Source organism: Martes martes (genome assembly GCF_963455335.1).
Source record: "Martes martes genome assembly, chromosome: 5".
In the NCBI taxonomy this organism is placed as follows: domain Eukaryota; kingdom Metazoa; phylum Chordata; class Mammalia; order Carnivora; family Mustelidae; genus Martes; species Martes martes.
This window is the reverse complement of record NC_137892.1, coordinates 21,521,342-21,542,466: the sequence shown is the minus strand read 5'-3', so window position 1 is coordinate 21,542,466 and position 21,125 is coordinate 21,521,342. Positions and strand designations below refer to the sequence as shown.

At 44.5% G+C, this 21,125-nt stretch overlaps 1 protein-coding gene across 2 annotated transcripts in view; it reads right to left on the bottom strand.

The window, feature by feature from the left end:
- Window positions 1–21,125, bottom strand: part of KCNN2 (potassium calcium-activated channel subfamily N member 2) — a 150,339-nt gene that overhangs the window by 28,642 nt on the left and 100,572 nt on the right. For both annotated transcript variants that reach the window (XM_080803338.1, XM_080803339.1), the window contains one exon: window positions 8,451–8,592. In XM_080803338.1, the coding sequence (XP_080659464.1) occupies window positions 8,451–8,592 (142 nt within the window). The remainder of the gene's footprint in view (window positions 1–8,450; window positions 8,593–21,125) is intronic.

The window sequence follows — 21,125 nt, the reverse complement described above, 5'->3', positions numbered from 1 at the left end:
TGCTGTGTCACCTTTCCTTCCAACAAATTACACGTTGAGAGAGAGAAAGAAAGAGAGAGAGAGGAGGGAGACCGTGTCCTTAGAAGAGATCATTACTGAAGCTCACTGCCCTGTATCAGATAATCAGCATAAAGCAGAAGTGGAACCCCAACACCTGGAGGGTCAGAGATGCTGCCAAATGGAAAAAATACAGCCCTTTTCTCCATTCTGCATTTCCTCATCAGAGCACAGAAACCGTAAGGCACGTTGGACCACAGAATGTTCAGGAAGAAATTCATTCTCCCCGAGGTCATTTTACTGCACGATGTTTGAAAAGTTCAAGGCACCACCGTCATTTTACATCAGGTCCCCTGGTTCTGCTCATCTGGTGGATTCTTTCAAGAATCATTTTGGAAAGCCATTTTGGGGAGCAAGATTTAACAAGCTGACAATACAAGCCTATGGAGAAGGGAAATACTTTAATAGCACATTTTTTTAAAAGATTTTATTTAGTTATTTGACAGAGATCACAAGTAGGCAGAGAGGCAGGCAGAGAGAGAGAGGAAGAGAAGCAGGCTCCCTGCTGAGCAGAGAGCCCGACGCGGGGCTCGATCCCAGGACCCCGGGATCATGACCTGAGCCGAAGGCAGAGGCTTTAACCCACTGAGCCACCCAGGCGCCCCCTTTAATAGCACATTAGGTAAAGGTTTGGGTTCTTATTTAAAGAGGCACCTGCCACAGATGTAACATAAACACTGGAATGTATAATTTTCTTTTACAAATTCCAGAATCCTCACGCTCACCAAAAATGACTAATGAAAAGAAAATGCGAGTGTTCAAAATACTCCAGTGTTAAATTAATTCTCCTCCTGCAAGTCTTACAGTAGCTCCTAAAAGCTCAAAACTTGAGTGTGATAGCCAATTTGTTTGACTAACAGTAATTAAAATTTACCAAAGTACAGTTAATTTGAAAAAAAATCATGCTTTTTCCTTAAAATACACCCAAATTAATAAAACAGCTATAAGGCCAATTAACTTGAAAATATCCGCATATCCTCCAAAAGGAAGGTAAAATGAGTATTTGGAAATACTGCCCATTTCTCTGTCCCTGGGGTTGACTGATGCAGTATCACAGAATAATAAACACATTTTAGTGCGCTCATCTGATACACTTTTTTTGTGTGTGAAACTATGTCAACCAATCACTTCTGGCAACTAAAATTCTATAAAACACTCAGCTTTCCTATTCTATCCCATTGGAATTCTGCAAGATCTCCTCGGGTCATGAAAATCAACAATAGTCAAGGTAATTTTGAAGACAGATTGCCCTGAGTTTCTTTAAAGATGAGTTGGTATTTGCTGATAGGAGGTCAAGTCCGCTGTCCTCAACCGGTAGAAGAGGGGAGGAGGTAAGGGTTGTTTTTTTGAGTTCAGTGAAAAAACCCAGACCCACAAAACCCAAATCTCCGTTAGAGTGATTTGCTGGTTCAGCTCATTCTTGCGCTTTGACGGTTGGAAAGAAAGAAACGGTGCCTAAAACTGGTCGTCAACAATGAGTCACGCCCGGGTTTCAATCTCCTTATTAGTGACAGTGCCAGGGTGAGTGCACGTATTGTAAAGACAGGAACGGTAGTCCTGCCAAATAAAAGTGCTGATAGTTTAGAAAAATCAGGTGGAATGGTGGAGGCAACAAGTCAGAAGCTAGAAGGTCACAACAACTTCTGACTCGACGTGTCTGTACTTGGAAAGCTGCTATTATATTTCTGGAGAAATGTCTCTGTGGAGACATGAAGGTCCACTTAGGGCACCGGCAGAGAACTCTGCGTTCTGACTGAAGGGCCATCAACCCCTCCTGCTCCTCTGCGCGACATAGAAATGATCCGAAGAATTTAAAGATGGGCTCTCCTCAGATTCACCGAACACACCAGAAAGACCCCAGCAAACGAAAAACTTCTTCCAAGTTATTTGATCTTAAACACGTCATGTCAAATTCTAGAAGACTTAGAAAAAGTATCCAGGGGTGGGCTTTTTGTTTGTTTTGTTTTTTGTTTAGTCACACAAGCCATACCAGGAACTGACTTTACTCTAGTTTCTGAGGATTTCTATGTCCCCTGGCAGGGGGAAAAAAAAATCCCTGAATGGAGAGAGAAAAAGTAGCAAGAATATAACCAGACCTTCAGTTTAGCCCTCTTGAATAGCAGTCATTCTCTTTATAAGCTCTGGCTAATTGATGGCTGTGTTCTGGAAGACTCTCTGACTAAATGAACAATGTAGCATTTTTTCCCCTCAGGGTGAAAACTGACCTTTGACAACTGACTGAGCCACCATGTGACTTTCCGTCAAGACTCCTCCCCAAAGATACAGATGTAGTGAAAAGAAGGGCCATCTGTACCCCAATGTTCATAGCAGCAACAGCCACAGTCGCCAAACTGTGAAAACAACCAAGATGCCCTTCAACAGATGAATGGATAAGGAAGATGTCCATATCTACAATGGAATATTACACCTCCATCAGAAAGGATGACTACTCAACTTTTGTATCAACATGGACGGGACTGGAGGAGATTATGCTGAGTGAACTAAGTCAAGCAGAGAGAGTCATTTATCATATGGTTTCACTTACTTGTGGAGCATAAGGAATAACACGGAGGACATTGGGAGAAGGAGAGAAGGGAGTTGGGGGAAATCGGAGGGGAAGACAAACCATGAGAGACTGTGGACTCTGAGAAACAAACTGAGGGTTTTGGAGGGGAGAGGGGTGGGGGGTTGGGTGAGCCTGGTGGTGGGTGTTAAGGACGGCACGGATTGCATGGAGCACTGGGTGTGGTGCATAAACAATGAATCTTGGAACACTGAAAAAATTAAATTTAAAAAAAAAGACTCCTCAACAAAGGGTAAAAGGATTTATTATCTGAAACTCTCATCCTGAGGTGGTATAAAAAATAGACTTTTTTGTTACTGTGGTTCCCTGAATAAAATTTGAACGATTCACTGCTGCCATGATTGTTAAATTGTTCTGAACTGCAGAAATGGTTGGGGGGAAACTAGATCACACTTGTGAACTGGACCACATGTGTTGATGAATCCATGGGGAACCACTTGCCAGGTAATAACCTGTGTCCCTAGGATGGGGCAGATAATACTTCCTGTTTTAAGGTAATTTTGCCAAAAAATCTCGTCATCTATATTCTAGGTAAAGGGCCCACAGGAGATGTCATAATTCTACAGAAATAGACAAGCAAAAATGCTAAGTGACTGAATGACCTTCATTCTCCTATAAGCCAAGAGATAGTCTTTCACCAATGAAACTGTATTCTCCTCTTGAAATGATCCTATATATTCCTAAGTAAGGGGAAAGTAGAGCTTTTAGCTTGTGTTTTGTCTACACATACAGATATGAAAGCATAGCTAGGATAACTTTATAATTGCTAAGCAAAACAACTACCTGCTCTACATCAAGTAGGACATGATAAGAAACAAGCTCCAACTGATGAAAAGCTAAGACACCAATGATCTGACAGTGATGTCTGTCCAGCACCTTCAGCCAAAAGAAGAAAGCCATTTAGAGGTCACCCCATTGGCTGTGGAAGCATCAAGTCCTTGGTAGGACCCCACAGAGGAAAGACTGATGGATAAAGAGAAAAAAGTAATTACAACCTTCATGGCTTTCTCTTGAAGGGTGATGAGTGACCATTAAGCCATCCTGGGAGTCTGTGTTTTTAAGACACTATCCAAGAGCAAGGAAGAGATCTTTGTGTGTTCAGCTTTACTATTAGGTAGATGTGGGTAAGAAGGAGATTTCTGCTTGATTTGTCTGACCTATTGCACTGTGGTACCTGTATCTAAGATCATCTTATTTTAAGCATTTCCATCATCATTTATGCACACAACACTGTAAAAATTACAAGAAAAGCTTTGCACAGTTGTCTTGGATTCACAATTGACATTTCAGGCAAGGAGACGTGTTTTGTTTTGTTTTGATAAGGCCATTTGTTTGTCTCTTAGAAATAGTCTAGAAAACTCTCTCTCCTCACTCTTTCACAATATATTTCTGCCCAGAGCAGATTAATTTTAATGTCCTTGGAGCCCAAAAATATCACTCACGACACAAATTAAGCTATTTAAAAAATTTTAAGTTATGGTTTAATTTTGGGGTTTTAACCAATGAAATGTGCACATCTAAAAAGGTGCCATGAAATAATTCATTAGTTTCATTAGTTTTATGAAGAAAGCCAGTGCTCATTTCTTTATGTGTACATTTTGAAATGGGAAATGGTCTTTGTAGATGTAAGCATTTGGATTGACTATATCTTACATCAAAGTGGGAAAAAAAACCCACCACATAAAGCTATAAATTCTATCAATTTCATAAAGACAAGAACCAGAAAATTCAAACATAAAAGAACACAAAAAATATAGCACTTCAGAGATAATAGACAAGATGATTCAGGGATGACCCTGTCCTCTCTCAGGAGTATTGTAAATAGTATTTCTTTTTCACAATTTAGTAGGGACCAGATGGAGAGAGAGAGAGATGGCCCATGGGAAATCTGACATTGTGCATTTTACCTAAACATGCATTGCAAAAGCCCGAGAGGAATAGGCAAATAAATGCCTAAAATAAAAGCAAGTCGTGTCTGGCTTGGATAATCCCAAAGTGACAAACTGGTATTTAAGTTTCCTGAAACAAAAGCCAAAAAAACAAAACAAAAAAAGTGTCTGGCAAAACACCTTTCATCTTAAGGAAACTAACCATATCTATGGGCTAGGAAGACAACTTAGCTTCTTCTAGGTATCTTCACTGTCATCCAAACACTCTCCATATCCATTTGTAGGTGACCTGAGCCACATATGGTCAAGCCCCAGGAATTTTACACGGATGGAATCAATTCCCAGAAACTCACCCCCAGGAGACTGCTCTGGCGACATGACTCTGTGGGAGGTTGCTTGGTCTAAGGATAGACACAATCCAACTCCATGAAGCATTTCATGTAGGTTAGTCCAAAGTTAATGAATTTGTCGACATGTAAGTAAACCACTTTTGATGGGGCCAGTTAAGAAATAAGTCTGTTTGAAGGGGCACGTGCTCACCAATGTTCACAGCAGCAATGTCCACATAGATGAACTATGGAAAGAGCCCAGATGTCCATCGACAGATGAACGGATAAAGAAAATGTGGTATATACACACAATGGAATATTACACAGCCATCAAAAATAACGAAATCTTGCCACTTGCAAGGACGTGGATGGAGCTAGAGGTTATTATGCTAAGTGAAATAAGTCAGTCAGAGAAAGATGCCATATGATTTCACTCCTATGCAGAATTTAAGAAACAAAACAGATGAACACAGGGGAAGGGGAGGAAAAATAAGAAATGACAAAAACGGAGGGGGGCAAACCATGAGAGACTGTTAACTCTAGGGAACAAATCGAGGGTTGCTGGAGGGGAGAAGGGTGGGGGGGGAGGGGTCACCGGGTGATGGGGATTAAGGAGGGCTTGTGATGTCATGAGCACTGGATGTCATATGCCATTGATGAATCACTAACCCCTCCCTCTGAAACTAATAAGACACTCTACGTTAACTACATTGAATTTAAATAAAAAATTTAAAAAGTCTCATCTGTTCCTTACATGGGAATAGACCTCCTCAGCCTCAGAACAGAGAATCTGTTTCACCATGAAGCTAGAGTTCAGCAGCGAAGTCACTGTGAACTTCAGGGAACCTGACGTCTTTGGGTCCGTATAGATGAAAGGTTGAGTATAACTCCTATTTTTTTCTGTAAAGTAGGATCCCTAGTGAAACCTAAGTAAGCAAGTAGTTCAACTCAATAAAAGATTTTGTGATATCAGGTGAGGCTCTGAAGACCCTGAGGACAAAGAAAAAAGCGAGGAAAGCCAGAAATACCGCAAGACCCAGGCAAGGCTGACCTCCCATCCAGTTCTGATCTATGGCATATTAGACCATTTGCACAAACCCTAAGTCATACCTGATTCAACAATAAAAAGGAGGGTGGGGGGGAGAACATCTTGCCTAAAAGAAACACCAAGGAAATTATTTCTAAGAAACTTAAGGGGAAAGACTCTGCAATTAGCAATTCTTTTTTTTTTCTTTTTTTTATAAATAGCATCAATCATGTCCCTTGTGGGCTTGTTATGGCCCTCCAAAAATACATCCATGCAAATTTTATTTCCCAGAGCATTATGCTATAGAACAAAATGCTATCTTCTGAGGAGAAAGGAGGAAGTGATCCAATAGTTAACAGAACAGACCATCCCCAGTGTAATGAAAAAAAAAATTTCATTAAAGATGCACAGAACTGCGTTTTTCTTTTACAAGCCAACCATGTGAAGTGATACCCACATATTATATTCCTTACAGCTGGGACCTGAAATGGTCATCTTGTGGCTCCTGGTGACCTTAAAACTAGCCCTGGATTTTATGGCCCCTCGTAGCTGCCTTACCCCAGCTTGGTACTACTGAGTGGGAGAAGAATGTTCCCGCTCCAATCCATGCCACGGGCACGCAGTCCTTCCTGCTAGTTCTGACTCTGGGAACAGTCCCCCGAGGCAGCTATTACAAGGGTACGGGCTTCCCTGGCCACCGTTCAAAGGCCTTCACATGGAGAGCCTGTCCCTCTGCTGCCAACCTGGGGGTGGACACAGAGGGAGGCATTGGGAGGGATGCCTAACTTCAGAAACACTGGGAATTTCCTGCCTAAGGAGCTCCCGGTATTAGCTCTCATATCCTGATGTAGGCAGAAAATCAAAGAGGCAGCGAGATAATATTTGGCTGTATCCAAACTAGAAAGAGCAGCTAAGCAATGAATAGAACCTAGGTCACTGCCAACAGTGTGGCGATGGGAAGCGACGCCCAGCTTCAGCATTTAGAGGTTCACACCGCATTATGATCAGTTTGAAACAACTTACCACCCTCCTGTTGTCATCTGAAACACATGGAACAGGGGCACCTGGGTGGCTCATGGGTTAAGCCTCTGCCTTCGGCTCAGGTCATGATCCCAGGGTCCTGGGATCGAGCCCCACATCGGGCTCTCTGCTCAGCGGGGAGCCTGCTTCCCCCTCTCTCTCTGCCTGCCTCTCTGCCTACTTGTGATCTCTCTCTGTCAAATAAATAAACAAAATCTTAAAAAAATAAAATAAAACACATGGAACAAGCTAGTCCCAGTCAAAGCAGAAGGTGTAAGAAGTAAGGGGTTGTGTCTGTACCTGCTACAGGTCCCAGAACTGTGGCATGTCAGGGTGCCTGAGTGGCTTGGTTGGTTGAGCGTCTCTTGATTTTGGTTTGGTCACGATCTCATGGATCGTGAGATCAAGCCCCATGTCAGGCTCTACGGAGCCCGTATGGGATTCCCTCTCCCTCTTTCTCTGCTCCTCCTCCCCTGCTCATTCTCTCTCTCTCAAAAAAAAAAAAAAAAAAAAAAAAAAAAAAAAAAAAAAAAGAGCAGTGGCCTATCAGCACAGGCAGCAAACCTTTCTCAAAATCTCCCCCAGACCTGGCCTCCCATCCCAGCCTCATGCCATACCACCTTCCACCTTTTTTTTTTTTTTTTTTGCGCACGCACACACTAGAGAGCACAAGCAAGGCGGGAACGGGGAGAGGAAGAAGTAGACTCCCCGCTGAGCAGGGAGCCCTAAGCGGGACTCCATCCCAGGACACCGGGACCATGACCTGGGCAGAAGGGAGATGCTTAACCGACTGACCCACCCAGGCGTCCCCACTTTTTTACTTGACTCTGTGCGTTCCTGGCCCAGTGGCTGTGCTCAAAGGTACCAAGCTCCTCCCTGACCCACTGCCTTCAAACAAACCATTTCCTCCTCCTGGATGTCTATTCTTGCCTAAGCCTACCTTAGCTTAGAAGTCAACTTTGCTGTAATAGAGAAGAAAATGCTATTCAGAAAATTGTAAGGAAAAGAAAATACATTTACCGTACTATACTGTACCTACTTAAAAAAAAAATCTGCATATAAGTAGCCCATGCAGTCTAAACCCAAGTTCAAGGGTCCATCATAGTCTAATTCTGTAACCAACAAAATGTGCAAGTCTTCAGCCCTTCATCACACTTCAGGCTGTTATCAGGGTCCCCGTTTTGCAGATAAGGAAAGTAAGTTTCAGAGAGGAGAAATTTACTGAAGTTCACATAACTAGTAGGACAATGGCAGAACCCACTGAAATAAAGAAATTTCTGGCTGAAGCTGAAGCTCCAAGACCAGGATTTGCTCATCGAAATTAGTCCCTCTCCCCCAAAGAGCAATCCAGGGGCACGGTGAGCTTCACAGAGCTGTGTCACGTTAAGAATGAAGATGAAAATCAGTGATGTCCTCTCCCAACCCAGAACTGATCATTAATGCTTTGCCACTCACGGTCGGGAAACCGAATGGCACACCGTCACGCGGAGTGCCTTCGCGATCTGAGAGTATCAGTGAAAGAAACAAAGTGGCAGCATACTTACCATTATTCCAGTAAGCAAACAGACTCCTTTCCCACAGTATGTGTTTGGTACCATGTCGCCATACCCGATGGAGAGAAAAGTTATTGATATCAACCACATCGCTCCGAGGAAGTTGCTGGTAACATCCTGCTGATCGTGGTACCTGAAAAACAGCAAACAGAGCCAGTCCTTTTTAATTCATCCACAGAACGGCTGCCAGATCCAATCTAGGAAATGCACCGAGTAGCTTCTACAAACTGATCTACGTGGAGGGCTTCAGATCTCACTATTAGGTGTAAATACAATCGAAGTTCCACCTGAGCAATCCGACAGATGTCAGGAAGTTCCTCAACGTTAAAAATAGTCTGAAAGAGAAACTTAAAAAAAAAAAAAATGAGGGCTGCTATGCTCACGGGTGTAAACTGATTAATGCAGGTGTGTCTCTGAACTCTGCCCAGACCTTGCTCGTGGCACATCATTCCTGGATGCCTGCCAAGGTGCCTGACTTATGGGACACCGTGCAGCGCTGGATTCAGCCTGCAATCTCCCCCCACCCCCAATCTGAGAGTAGCAGGAGCCATGCTGCTTCCTTTGCTGAGACTGTCCTTTTCTACCTTTATCTCCGTGACGCTCCGACTCCTAGTCATCCTTCAAAATTAAATGCGGGGTGTGGGAGGGGAGCCTTTTCTGTCTGCTTGTCTCCCACCCCTGCCCGTATACCCCCTCAGCATCCTTTGCCTTCCTCCATCATCAGACAGTACTGTAACGGTCTACCTGGAGCGACTACCTGTCTTCCCTGAAAATGGGACGATGATTGCACAATCCTGGCCCGGACTCGGAGCTATGTGAGTGGTTCCCCTAGAAAAACTCGCCCTGGATGCCTGTTCTTTATAGTCATGGGGCAGAGTGGCCCTCCTCTGGTCTCCATGCCAGTCAGACCCCAGATTCTGGTCACCAGAGGCATTCTTAGCTCATCACCCAGCTTCTCCGAAGGACCCCCTTCCTTCCCAGCTGTCAGATGCCCCTGGGGAGGACTCTCCTGTCCTCATGTCTTATTCTCCAAAGCATGCCAATAACCTCCTAGCTTGCACACACACAGCTTGCTGAAGGGCACCCTTTAGATTATAACTCTTTCATGATACTGGTGTTCTCTCTAGAATATACTCCAATAAGAGCTTGCCTAAAACAGGGAAGGCATGATGCCAGAGAGGGGAGGCAGCAATGTTCATGCCCTAGTCAATGTTTAATGATATGACAAAGCTTCATTACCAAGAATGATCTACGGAAAGATCAGATACATTTAAGAGTCAAAAACTCTAATTCCCTGACACCTATGAAATATTTGCGGAGTGTCCACTAAGTGTTTAGCACTTGACTTCCATGTTCTCAATTTACGTTAATATTTTAAGACCTAGACGACCTTTTTGGCTGAAACAGCTACCGTCTTCACCCTCTCTATATCAGTAAAGTGTCGCTTGGAAAATGTGATCACGTCTCAGGTATTTCTACACCATGAGTGACCAGAACACATCCGCTAGGCACAAGGAACTACAAAAGAGGAGTTTGAGATTCAAAACTAAAAGGAAAGGTCTCTAAGGGGAACCTCCGTGGCAGTGTCCACAAGGAAATAACTTGGGCACGGCTGTGCAATCTTTCCAAACTATTCTTTCTGGAGCACTTTTCATTTGTTTCCTTCTCCTTAGAGAAGGAAGTAAACGGTTTCGAAAATCACAATAAAACACATTCACTGGAAACTTAGGCAAGCTGACTCTTCTTTAGTTGCTTAACGTAATAAATACCCGTTTTAAATACGCAGACTCCTCCCATCCTCATTCGACTCTTTGCAAAATCCTGAAGCATTATGCTGTGACATCATTCTGTCAATATTTATTATACCCTACGCACTACTGTAATCCTGTAGTGAAGGGCCTGATTAGAAGCAAACTTTCTAGGAATTGGTATTTTAAGGTTTGGGATTTAATACTAAATTATCTTTTTTTTGCTTATGGAGTAATAAACCTGCCTGAAAAGTAGCTCAGAATGGAAAAATAGCATCTCGGACTAATGTTTATGTTACATTCAGACATACTTAGTTGTGAACAGTCAAGAACGAGGTAATTAGGGAACCACATTAGACACTATCTGAATAATCAAGATTTCTTTCCTGGCAACTCAAATAATAAATTTAGCCACAGGATGATATTATCCCTTAGAACTGCCAGGTTTGGAATGACACCAGATTCACACCACCGTGAGTGATTAATTGCACAATTTAAAAAGCAGAGGAAATGTTTCAAGACTTTTTTTTTCCTTACAGATGTTTATTTCGCGAACTTACTCAAGCAATGCCGACCTTCTTCCTCACAAGGACTATTCTATGAAAGACATGAAGAACTGACTCAATGTGGCAAAGTTCAAATTCTGATCACTAGGAATACTTGTTTAAAGAAAAATACATCAAATAAGATTAAAATGAGCAAGGAAAGCCTGCTGATCTCAAGCCTTTAAAATCAGAACTCTGGGGTTTGGAGAGGAGACTTACTGCACTATTTTAAAGCAGGTGCACACTGCATAGACATAAAGGTTTCAAGATCAGCTTTGAGGTTTGAAAAGAAGCAAAATATTCCTTCTCTTAGTTTCCATTCATGTCTTCACTGTTGATTGTGGGTATACCGCTATTTCTTAACTATGACAGTTTTCTATAGTACTTGTTGAAATGTGCCAGGGTTATCTTTCCAAAGGCATTACGGAATTCTTCCCTGAACGTGGTGGTCTCGGCTCTGCACCCCTGACTCCCCCTCAGCACCTTTCCACACGCACCAGTTCTGGTCACACAAATGGCTGGCACTTAGCAATCCTCTTTCATGGTTTTGTTTCTGGCCTGGAAACAGCTTTCCTTCTTCCTGGAAACAACTCCCCCCCCCCCAGCCCACCCACCTTCCTAGCCCTGATTTGTACTTGGAGAATCTACTCATCTGTCTCCTTTTCTAGACTCCACAAAGATTTTGGGCAACATGGTACTCCAGGCTGGTTCTTTGTCTGTAGGAGCCTCTTGTAGAGATCGCTAGCATCATCAACCAATGCTAACTTTGGCCACAAGACACGTAATGTATAATCTGCTCATCTAATATGCCCCCAGAGTCTTAATTATGAAGAATTCGAGGAAAAAGACTATGCCTTTATTGAATTAACTAGCATGACAGAATGAAACATTTATTCTCAAACTGACGTGCCCTTGTGGCCGCGTGCTAGGCCTTCAAGATCACATACACAGTGGTACAAAAAGGGGACAGAAGTGAGTCTTGCCCATCAATCAATCTGTCATGTTCTCTGCCAAGATCTGTATGCAACTTATAAGGTATTTTTACACTTATAAAAGATAATTCAGCAATGGAGGTGAACAGCAGACAAACTATGTTCATTAACCATTTTTTATTAAACATGCAGTTACTACCACAAATGGCAAAAAGATCTCATCTCAGTTGTCAGCTGTGATCTCAGGTGCCAGCCTTGGTTGTAGAATAAAAAGTATTATGGAAACTGAAATGCATGTGATTCATCCACCATTGGTTCTCTCTCGTGATTCTACCTTTCTCTCTGAAGATGCCACTAAAAGGACAGCAAGGCAATTTTTAAAAGGTAGAAACCCACAAGAACAAAAAGAAAGGAAAGGAAAGATCAGAGCATGAAAAAGAACGCAAATTCATACACACCAAAGTACACAGGGAATGCTGTTTCCAGCCAAGAAGGACTAACAAGGGACTGGATTTACATTGCTTCTCAAAACGACTACAAAACCAGAGTATTTGATACAATGGTTAACAAGACATAGATCATCTACTAATAAAGGCCAGTGATTCCCAAGAGATGGTAAACAACCACAATGGTCATACAGTTGTGCCACTTTAACACCTGAAGAGAATCCCCAGGATGTGGCTCAGGGAGGGGAACCAGGCAGAGCCCAAAGTTTTCCCAAATTCAGGAACACAGCTGGAAATCTGCAGGGGGTGGGATGGTGGAGTTCACAGGGTCAAAATCCAGAGAGGAGAAATCTACATCAATGGAAATCCAGAAATCTGCACAGCAGTCTCCTTGATTATTCAGCTAAGGACTAATCAATACGTGGGTGTAAAACCCCAGTGTGGAAGAAATGGAAGTGCTTTACAAAGTGGTTCAGTATCACTTGAAGATACGTTGTAGTAAGTGGCATCCTGTCCAGTGAAGAGAAGACCGTGATAAGTTAGTTACATTGTACCTAAGTGTATAGGTACGCTGTTAGCCTCAGGGAACCACAAAAATACTACTTCAGAGAGTAATAACTGATAACACAATAAAGGAGAGAAGATGGAACAATTAAAAAAAAAAAACCAAAAAGAGGCAGAAATAGAAAAAAGGAACAAAGAACAAATGGGGACAGAAAACAAACAGCCAGAGGACAGATTTAACTAAGCACATCTGTAACCACATTAAATATAAATGGCCTAAATCCCTCCAATGAAATAGTACAGGTTGTCAGAGAACCCAAGAAAGGTTCACAACATGGAGAAACCAGTTATCATGCAGAGTGGCTAAGAGCCACAGCTGGAAACAGAGCACTGATGGTGTCTAAATAAATGGAAGGATAGAAGCTCACGTGTGTGTCCCTTTCTGGTACTGCCAGACACTAGCAGGAGTTTGTAGTTTAGTTCCTGCGGATAGACTGGAGATTCTGACCTGAAGATCAGGAAACATGTTTGGGGCTGAAAACATGGGGACTGAATTCAAGTTTCCAAAGTGATCAGCAGGATCTCCAGTTTATTTTTCTTTGGAGAAACAACACTTTAGCAAAAGACATACATGTACTAACATCAAGGATTCCGTAATGAAAAACATGCAGCTTTCCGCTTATCCATCCCACAGGAAATTTCACCACACAACAAGCACCTCTCCCCACACAGAGCCTCCAATTTCCACTCTTGAACATGCAAGAACTACAAATGATCGGCACACATTTGAAGTATATTCTCGACGGAAAAGATGCAGACAACAAAGGGGAGGAGCAAAGAAGACAGAAAGGAAGAAAGGAAAGTGGGAATGGATGGGAGGAGCGAGGAAGCAGGAGAACCTGGATATAATGCAGGGTGTTGGGGACAGGACTCCTGAACTCTCTAATTTCTGTCAGCAAAGACCTATGGGAAAACATGGCGTCCTGTGGATGTCAAGTGCCACTGAAGAATAAAAGGGGACTCTTTTTTTTTTTTAATTTATTTATTCGACAGAGAGAGATCACAAGTAGGCAGAGAGGCAGACAGAGAGAGAGGAAGGGAAGCAGGCTCCCTGCCAAGCAGAGAGCTCGATGCAGGGCTCGATTCCAGGACCCTGAGACCATGACCTGAGCCGAAGGGAGAGGCTTTAACCCACTGAGCCACCCAGGCGCCCGAGGACTCTTTTTTTTTTTTTTAAACTTAATATTACAGTGAAAAAAATAATCATAACATAAAAATATAAACTAGCAGGAATCTCCCAGAAAGCAGAACAAAGGGGCAAAGGTAAAAGGAGAAGGAAAAAGATACACTTTCAGAGAATCAACACAGAGGGCCGAACAACTGAATTTCCAGAAGAACACAGAAAGGGGAAGGAAGGAGATGAGCATGTTCCTTTATTTCTTTGGTTTTCCAGGAAAACGAAGGCAGGCATCTCTAAGGTTCTCGTTGCTATCTGCATACAGAATAAAAAAAGAAACACGCTGTTGGGGGTGGGGGTGGGAACAGTAAATTTTAAAATACTAGGAATAAGGAAGAGACCTTGAGAAGGTTCAGAGAGGGGAAAACTAGTTCACAGCTAAACATTAAAAATGGTTGCATCTAAGATGGTATGTGTGTGGTGTGTGTGTGTGTGTCTGTGTGTGTCTGTGTCTGTCTGTGTATTATAGTGGAAGAGGGGGAGGCAATCTATTTCTCCTCTATCGACAGAGGGGAGGGATGGAGATTCCGGGCAATTCTGGGAGGAGGAACTGAACAGACATGGCTCTGCTTGCCCACAGAGCAGGCACCTCTGGTTCTCTGTGTGGTCAGCTCCCCCAGGGGAGGGGTGAGGCCCCCAGGTTATGTGGTGTACCTACAACTCTGTCTACTTCAGTGGTGGATGAGGGGAATCCCAGGCAGCCCGCTGGGCTGTAGGTCACGTGGGGGTATCCAGATCTGCTTCACATCAGTAAAGAAGCTGATATTTTGATATTGGCCAGTTGAGGACCCAGAGAAGTGAGAGCAGGATGATCAATGCTCTCTCCCCAAACCCTAACTGTGTGCACGACATTTTGATTTAAAGAGAAAGCAAATAAGTGATTTGATTAATGAAAACATAGGAGCACAACAAGAAGTCCACTGAAGGCACGCACCTAGGTTCAAAGGAGAGAAGTGCTGAGTATCAACAGCTAACAAAGGAGGGTGACCTGCCTCTCTGCTTTGCCACTGGCCCAAGTCACAGGTGGTCACCTGTACGTGACCTTGGAATCACCCAGGAAGCATTTAAAAATAACTGAGCAAAAGTCTGGTGTCCCAGGACCTGGATTTTTTTATTTTTTTTAAGAGCTCCCAAGTGATTTTAATGTGTTGTTCAGCCTGAGAACCATTATGGGCTTTATTTTAGAACTTCCTATTCAACCTACATGTACGCGGGAACATGCAGATGAACAGAAAAGAGGGAGAGTTCATGAAAGCTTAAAATATGGTAAGGGAGAAAAAAAACTGATGGCCAAGAATAATCAGGTAACAGGGAAACTGGCATGAATGTGAAGACAAAAGGTCAAGGTAGATCAAGATGCAATGTATGTAACAGATTGAAAGCGATGACAGGGTTATTTCACAATAGGACAGTGACGCCTAAAATTATCATCTTAAATTCAACCAGAATGTACAATCCAGTAGGCCGAAATATGCTACTGAGTACCTCTCTGAGCGAGGGCGCTCTAAAGCGAAAACAGAGCATCTTACGTATAAAACTACTCCGTGAATATATTTACACAAAGTTCTTTCAGGCTAGAGAATGTGAGCATATGACTTTCTTCTTGTCCTGTCCTTGCTTTCCTGCTTTTCTGTCACTGAGTTGTGGACACACAAACATGGCTTTACGGTCTTGGGGGTCCCCATATACTGACTTCCTTCACTACTGATAAGTATATGCCAAGAAAAGGGGCAGAGAGCCTATAAAGACCAATTTCAATTTAGGCAGGAGCCCGTTCTGATTTTCATTAAATGCATATTTCTTTCTGAACTTTAAAACACCAAAGCGAGTCTTCTGTTTTTATTTCATTTTGCTCCTGTCGCCCATTTGGATTGCTTTCCCGTCTTCTGTTAATTTGGAAAAGTCAAAAAGCTAAAGGCATCTCTCTCTTCCTCCCTCCTCTCCTCTTCTCTCTCCTTTTTGCTTCCTCCCCACCTGTTCTGTGCCACGCATGCGTGCCTCACCCCCAGCCGGAGGGGCGTGGTTCTCTAAAACAACCGAGTTCTTTTCATGTGTTAACCTTGGCTAATGAGAGTTTCAATCGCTGTATGGATAAGAAGACTGATCTTTGGGTAGGGACCAACAGTGGATATGCTCTTAGAACACTAAGAGCACAAGCTTCCTACGAAATAAATCTGAAAGTCTCTAGAAAAAGAGGGGGATGATAGAACAATTTTCAAACTTGGAAGAATTACATTATGTTCCCCCCCCCCAAAAAAGATGTCTCTCTCTATTATTCATGCATTTTCACTTATATGAAAACAGGTGAGTTCAGAAAGGACTTGTCTGTCAGTAAGTTAACAGTCTCAGTTCTCTAAGTATTTGACAATGATCTATGTTAAAAACCTATAGGCAGACAGTGGTATCACACTAACGGACCCTAAAAACAAACTTGAAACGCCTTCTCGGCACTGGGGCTCTCGCTGATAAAAGGGTTGGGGTATTAGGGAGGGCACGTGTTGTGATGAGGACTGGGTGTTATACGCAACTAATGAATGAATGAACACTATATCAAAAACTAATGATGGGTTTGTTGGGTAATTGAATATAATTTTAAAAAAGAGGGGGGTGTTGGTGAAATATGGCCGGCTTTGGACAGAACTTCCAGGTCTGAGAGCCATGGTCACCAAGTCTGGTTCCTAAAAGTGAAGACAGAGAAAGACCCCGGGTCATACATGCCCATCACAAGAGATTTCCATGAACAGAAAACTCCATTTAAACAATAGTTCTCAATCCTAGCAGACCGAATGCCACGTCTTGAGATGGAACTCAAACAAAAATCGGTATAACACCCTAACTGCAATACAGAGAAATAAAACAGGAGTGCTTTACAATAAAGGATGTATTTCAGCATGTAAATATTCAGGTAAGACTAATTTAGAAGACATGAAGATCAGTGAGTTGGTTTGTACCTTTTACGTAAACGCACTTGAATACAGTTCAGTCTAATGAACATGAACTGTTCTGGCAATTCCAAAGCCATGGGGGTGCGGCCAGAGCTGATGTGATCTTCTGAAATGTGAAAAACCTCCAGCCAAACCCCAAATATAACAAATGACAATACTCCCTCCATTTATACATTCTACGTATGCTGTAAACTATATTATTATAAATCATGTAATTAAAGAAAGGAAGTGTATATTCCAATCGGACAAAAATATTTTGTTTATGCTGATAGTGGACTGAGGTCTAAGCTAGTGAAAATTGTAAATAGGTTTTTAGTACACAGAATGTCCAGCAGGTCGGTCCAAGGTCAGGTGAGACGCAGATCCTCTGCGGGAAGGGACTGTCCCATGCCCATCAGAATACAGAGCAGCCCTGCCTCCAGCCAGTGACAAACTAACCAACCAACCAAAAAACCCTTCTCCAAAAGGGTTTTTTTTTTTTTTAACTTTTACTCCAAAAGTACTGGGGGCAGTACTCCCTCCAGTTAGAACCACCAGTCTAGAGTTTCTGCTGGGATACTCCAACAGCCATCCAAAAATCTCGAGCTGGTTGCATGTCAACACATTCAGAAAGCAAACAAAAAAACCTTGGAATTCAGCAAAAATGAGATTCTCAAGCCCCTGTCCCTCCCCAGGTGATCAAAGGAACATCCGGGGCTCCCAAGGCTTGCATTTCTGACCAGTCTCTTTTCCTTCTTTGTGCTTTTCTTTATTCCCTTCCCAACCCTTCATTATTCACCTTTTCCAAGGCGTGCTGCCTCCCCCCAGCTCCTGCTCCATGCCAGGCCCCTCACACCCACTGTGAGCTCCTCTCCAAGGGGGCAGGTGGAGGCCCAGCACACAGAGAGGGAGCTATGCAGGGTCAGGCCCCAAGATGCCCCTACCAGGAAGTCTCTTTTGCAAAAAGCACTAGAGCTCACAACTGACACAGGCCAGCCTCTGCTGATGGCCGATGGTGGTTGCCTACGGGGGCCTGGCCTGGCCACGGCTTGCGAAGCCCCTGCATGATCTCCCCTTCTGCAGACAAATCCACCTGCCTTCTGGAAGGCTGAGAAGAGTGGAGAGAAGGGCAGTCACTAGGTGGCAGCGGCACACCAGTTTATCCCCAAGGCTGTCCGGCTAAGTAGGGCCTGATCCCTGCTAGGGTCAGGGTCCTGAGGGCCTTTACTGGGAATACTTCCCAGCGAAAGCCCTTGCCTTGGGCGTCCTGGAAGCAGGGGCTGTCCCACGTGAGAAACAGCAGTGATAGGTGACCCAGACAGTCCCAGGCCATTCCTCCGTCCTACGTCCAGCAGCCCTCAGTGTTGCCAAGAATCTTAAGGGCATCTTCCAAGGCGGGATGGGTGGGTGACTGAGTGGGGAGAGGAGTGGGGGAAGGGGAGAGAAAGAGAGACAAAGAGGAGAAAGGGGGAGAGAGAGAGAGAGAGAGAGAGAGAGAGTCATACCCTCAACCTGAGATTCTCTCTAGATCACAGACCAGACCTTACCTCCTAAGTCTGTAAGAAAAAAACAAACCTGCGGATTTTTTTTTTTTTTTAACTAAAACTTGTCCATGTTGGATTTGAACCCGCATTTGCAGATACAGAAGTTGGGGGTCTTGTTTCTGTACTCTGAGATAGCGTCCAGGAAGGACATCTCTGTTCAGAGCTGGAGCCTCTCCTGTTAGCTCTGTGAGTCCCAGAGTGGCAAGTCTCCCCAGCCGAGCCTCCCCCTCTCCTCTAATATCTAATATCAGAATCGTGCCACCTGCCCGGGGAGAACTACGGACTAGCCCCACGCAACCTGCTCAGGCACTAAAGACTGGATGGGAGTTCTAGGCTGAGCCGGTGCTCCATTTGCGTGCAAGGGGACACAAAGGGGAGCGTCTGCTTTGGCGAAGGTACCTTCCTGCCCACGGGTGAGGTGGCAGACGGGGGTGGGGGGGCTTGATTTTTCTCCCTTCCCTCACACTGACTGGTCCCACTGAGACAGAACACACAGGAGGGAAGACCTGAGGGAGGACAGGAAGGCAGCCTAAGGTGGGAGCTGGCTCGGCACCCCAGGGGAGAGGACAGCAGAGCACAACATAAGGAGAGCAGGGACAAAGGGGGACGCTGGGCAACCAGAAGCCCGAGAGAGAAAATGCAAGAAGAAAAAGAAACAGCTGCCAGGCTTCCTGTGCAATTCTGTTCCCCTGCCTCCTCAGCCTCCCACTAACCAGTGCTTGGACCCTGGGAGGGGGTGGGGGGTGCACAGGGGATTAGGAGAGAAGGAACCACAGAGGGTCTGAGAAGGTCACTTACAAGATCTTCCCACTTCTAGGAACTGTGCCTTGCTTGCTTCAGCACGGGCAGCTGGAATAGAGTCCAAGGTGCCCAAGCATCCTGAATGAAAGGAAAATACAGGTCCCGCGTCACACAGGAGGGGCACCTGGGGGGCGCAGGGCCCCCTCAAACTTGACCCACTGCCTCCAGAGGGCCTAGATCAAGCCCCGGCTGCCCCAAAGGCTCAGAGGTCTGTGAGAGCCAGAGAGATGTTTTTACACCGGCCAGAGACGAAAGAAGAGAAGGAGCGGGGCCCAGCCAGGAACACCAGGAGGCTCGGGGTGAACAAGAGTGAGAAAAGACCGCGGGGAAACAGACGGCGCCTAAAACTGGCAAAGCACACACAGGTGCGTTTCGACTCCAGCCTGCCTCCTTACGAACTTATCCAAATTAAAAAAACAAAACAACAAAACAAAACAAAACAAATGCTCATGTATGGCATTTAAGGAGATCACAGGCTTGCACCGGTTCCCACAAGGGGTGCCGACTCCTCCCGAGAAAGAAACACGAGAAGGAAAAAATTAAATAAATAAAGCCAATTCACAGGCTTTCGTTAGCCTTCCATTTCCAGGATCTGAAGCATTTAAAAAACGGCAGTCCGCAACAGCTCCCACCCCAACGGCCACCCCCTCCAGAAGTCAGGTAGGGAGAGGGCACCCCGAGAACGTGGGCTACATTCTTAGCTCACCAGACTACACTGGCCACGTGTTTGCTGAGCCCTGGGACAGCAGACATCGGTCACCTCTCCCGCCCCTCCCCCACCAACCAAAGAACCAAATTGTAGCTTGCCAAATCAGTGAGGTTAACTTTTTTTTTTTTTTTTTTTTTTTTTTTTTTAATCCAGAGAACTCAGGAATCTATGAAAAGGAACAGCTCCCAAGGAAGCCTGAATGCATGAGGACCTCTGGAAGCCATCAAGGGACAGGACTGCAATAATCCAACAACCCCAGGAGCTTATCAAGCCGGGTTGCAGGATGCATGCCCATCGTCTCTTCAGTGCAAACTCGGGGCAGTGACACGATCTTCTTAAATGCTGTTCCTGCTCAGCGGCACAACCCCAGCGTGACCCTTCCAAGCCGGGAGCATCTCCTTCCGCCGAAAGGACCACATCGGGCTAACAGCACCCAAACCCTGAGCCCAAAGGCGACAGCTGGATCTAAAAGCGGAGTCTTCTGCTAGTCACCATAGAATACATCATTAACTAACATAACACAATAAAAAAGAGAGAGAAAACTGAAAAAAATAAAAATAAAAAAAATAAAAGAGTTTTCTGCGTGGTGCCTGGAGATGGTGAAGGCTTGGCTCCGCAGGCAAAAGTCAGCCCATCAGTCCTCCCTTTCTTCTCCAAATCAGGTTAGGAATGGCTAGTCGCACAGCTTGGCAAACCACAGGGGTGCCCCGGGGGAGAACGGATGTGCCTGTGCTCTCCACAGGCTTTGAGGCAGCCTAAGGGAAACGCCTGACCTGCAAACACACCGGTTAGCACGGGAAGCATAAACTCCCTTCCAGCTCTGTCCGGAAGGGCTTTCTGCAACAATTCTGAAAAGGGCCACCCTCTGTGCTGTCCACGTCACCAGCCACAAGCCACACGTGTCCCCTTGAAGGGTAGCCCGTACAATTCATTTTTACCCATTTAAAATGAAAATTAAATAGCTACGGGGCCGGGTGGGGGGGGGTGGGTACTGGCTGCCCTATCGGACATCAAGGCCCAGACAGCCAAGTGGGGACAGGAGAGCCACAGAACACATGTGATCATGCCTTAAGAGCACGGCTCAGTTTAACTCGACCGTAATGTTCGCTCCGAACATTCTCTCTGCCTACGTGAAATGGGAAAAAGGAGTCTAACACATTCGCTAATTTGGGGGGCCTGAAACGAATATCTATCTACAATTGATACAATCTTCTGTGCCTTATGGTCATTTGCTTATTTTTTGTTGTTCGCTTCTTAGGTAAAGAAAATAAGTGTT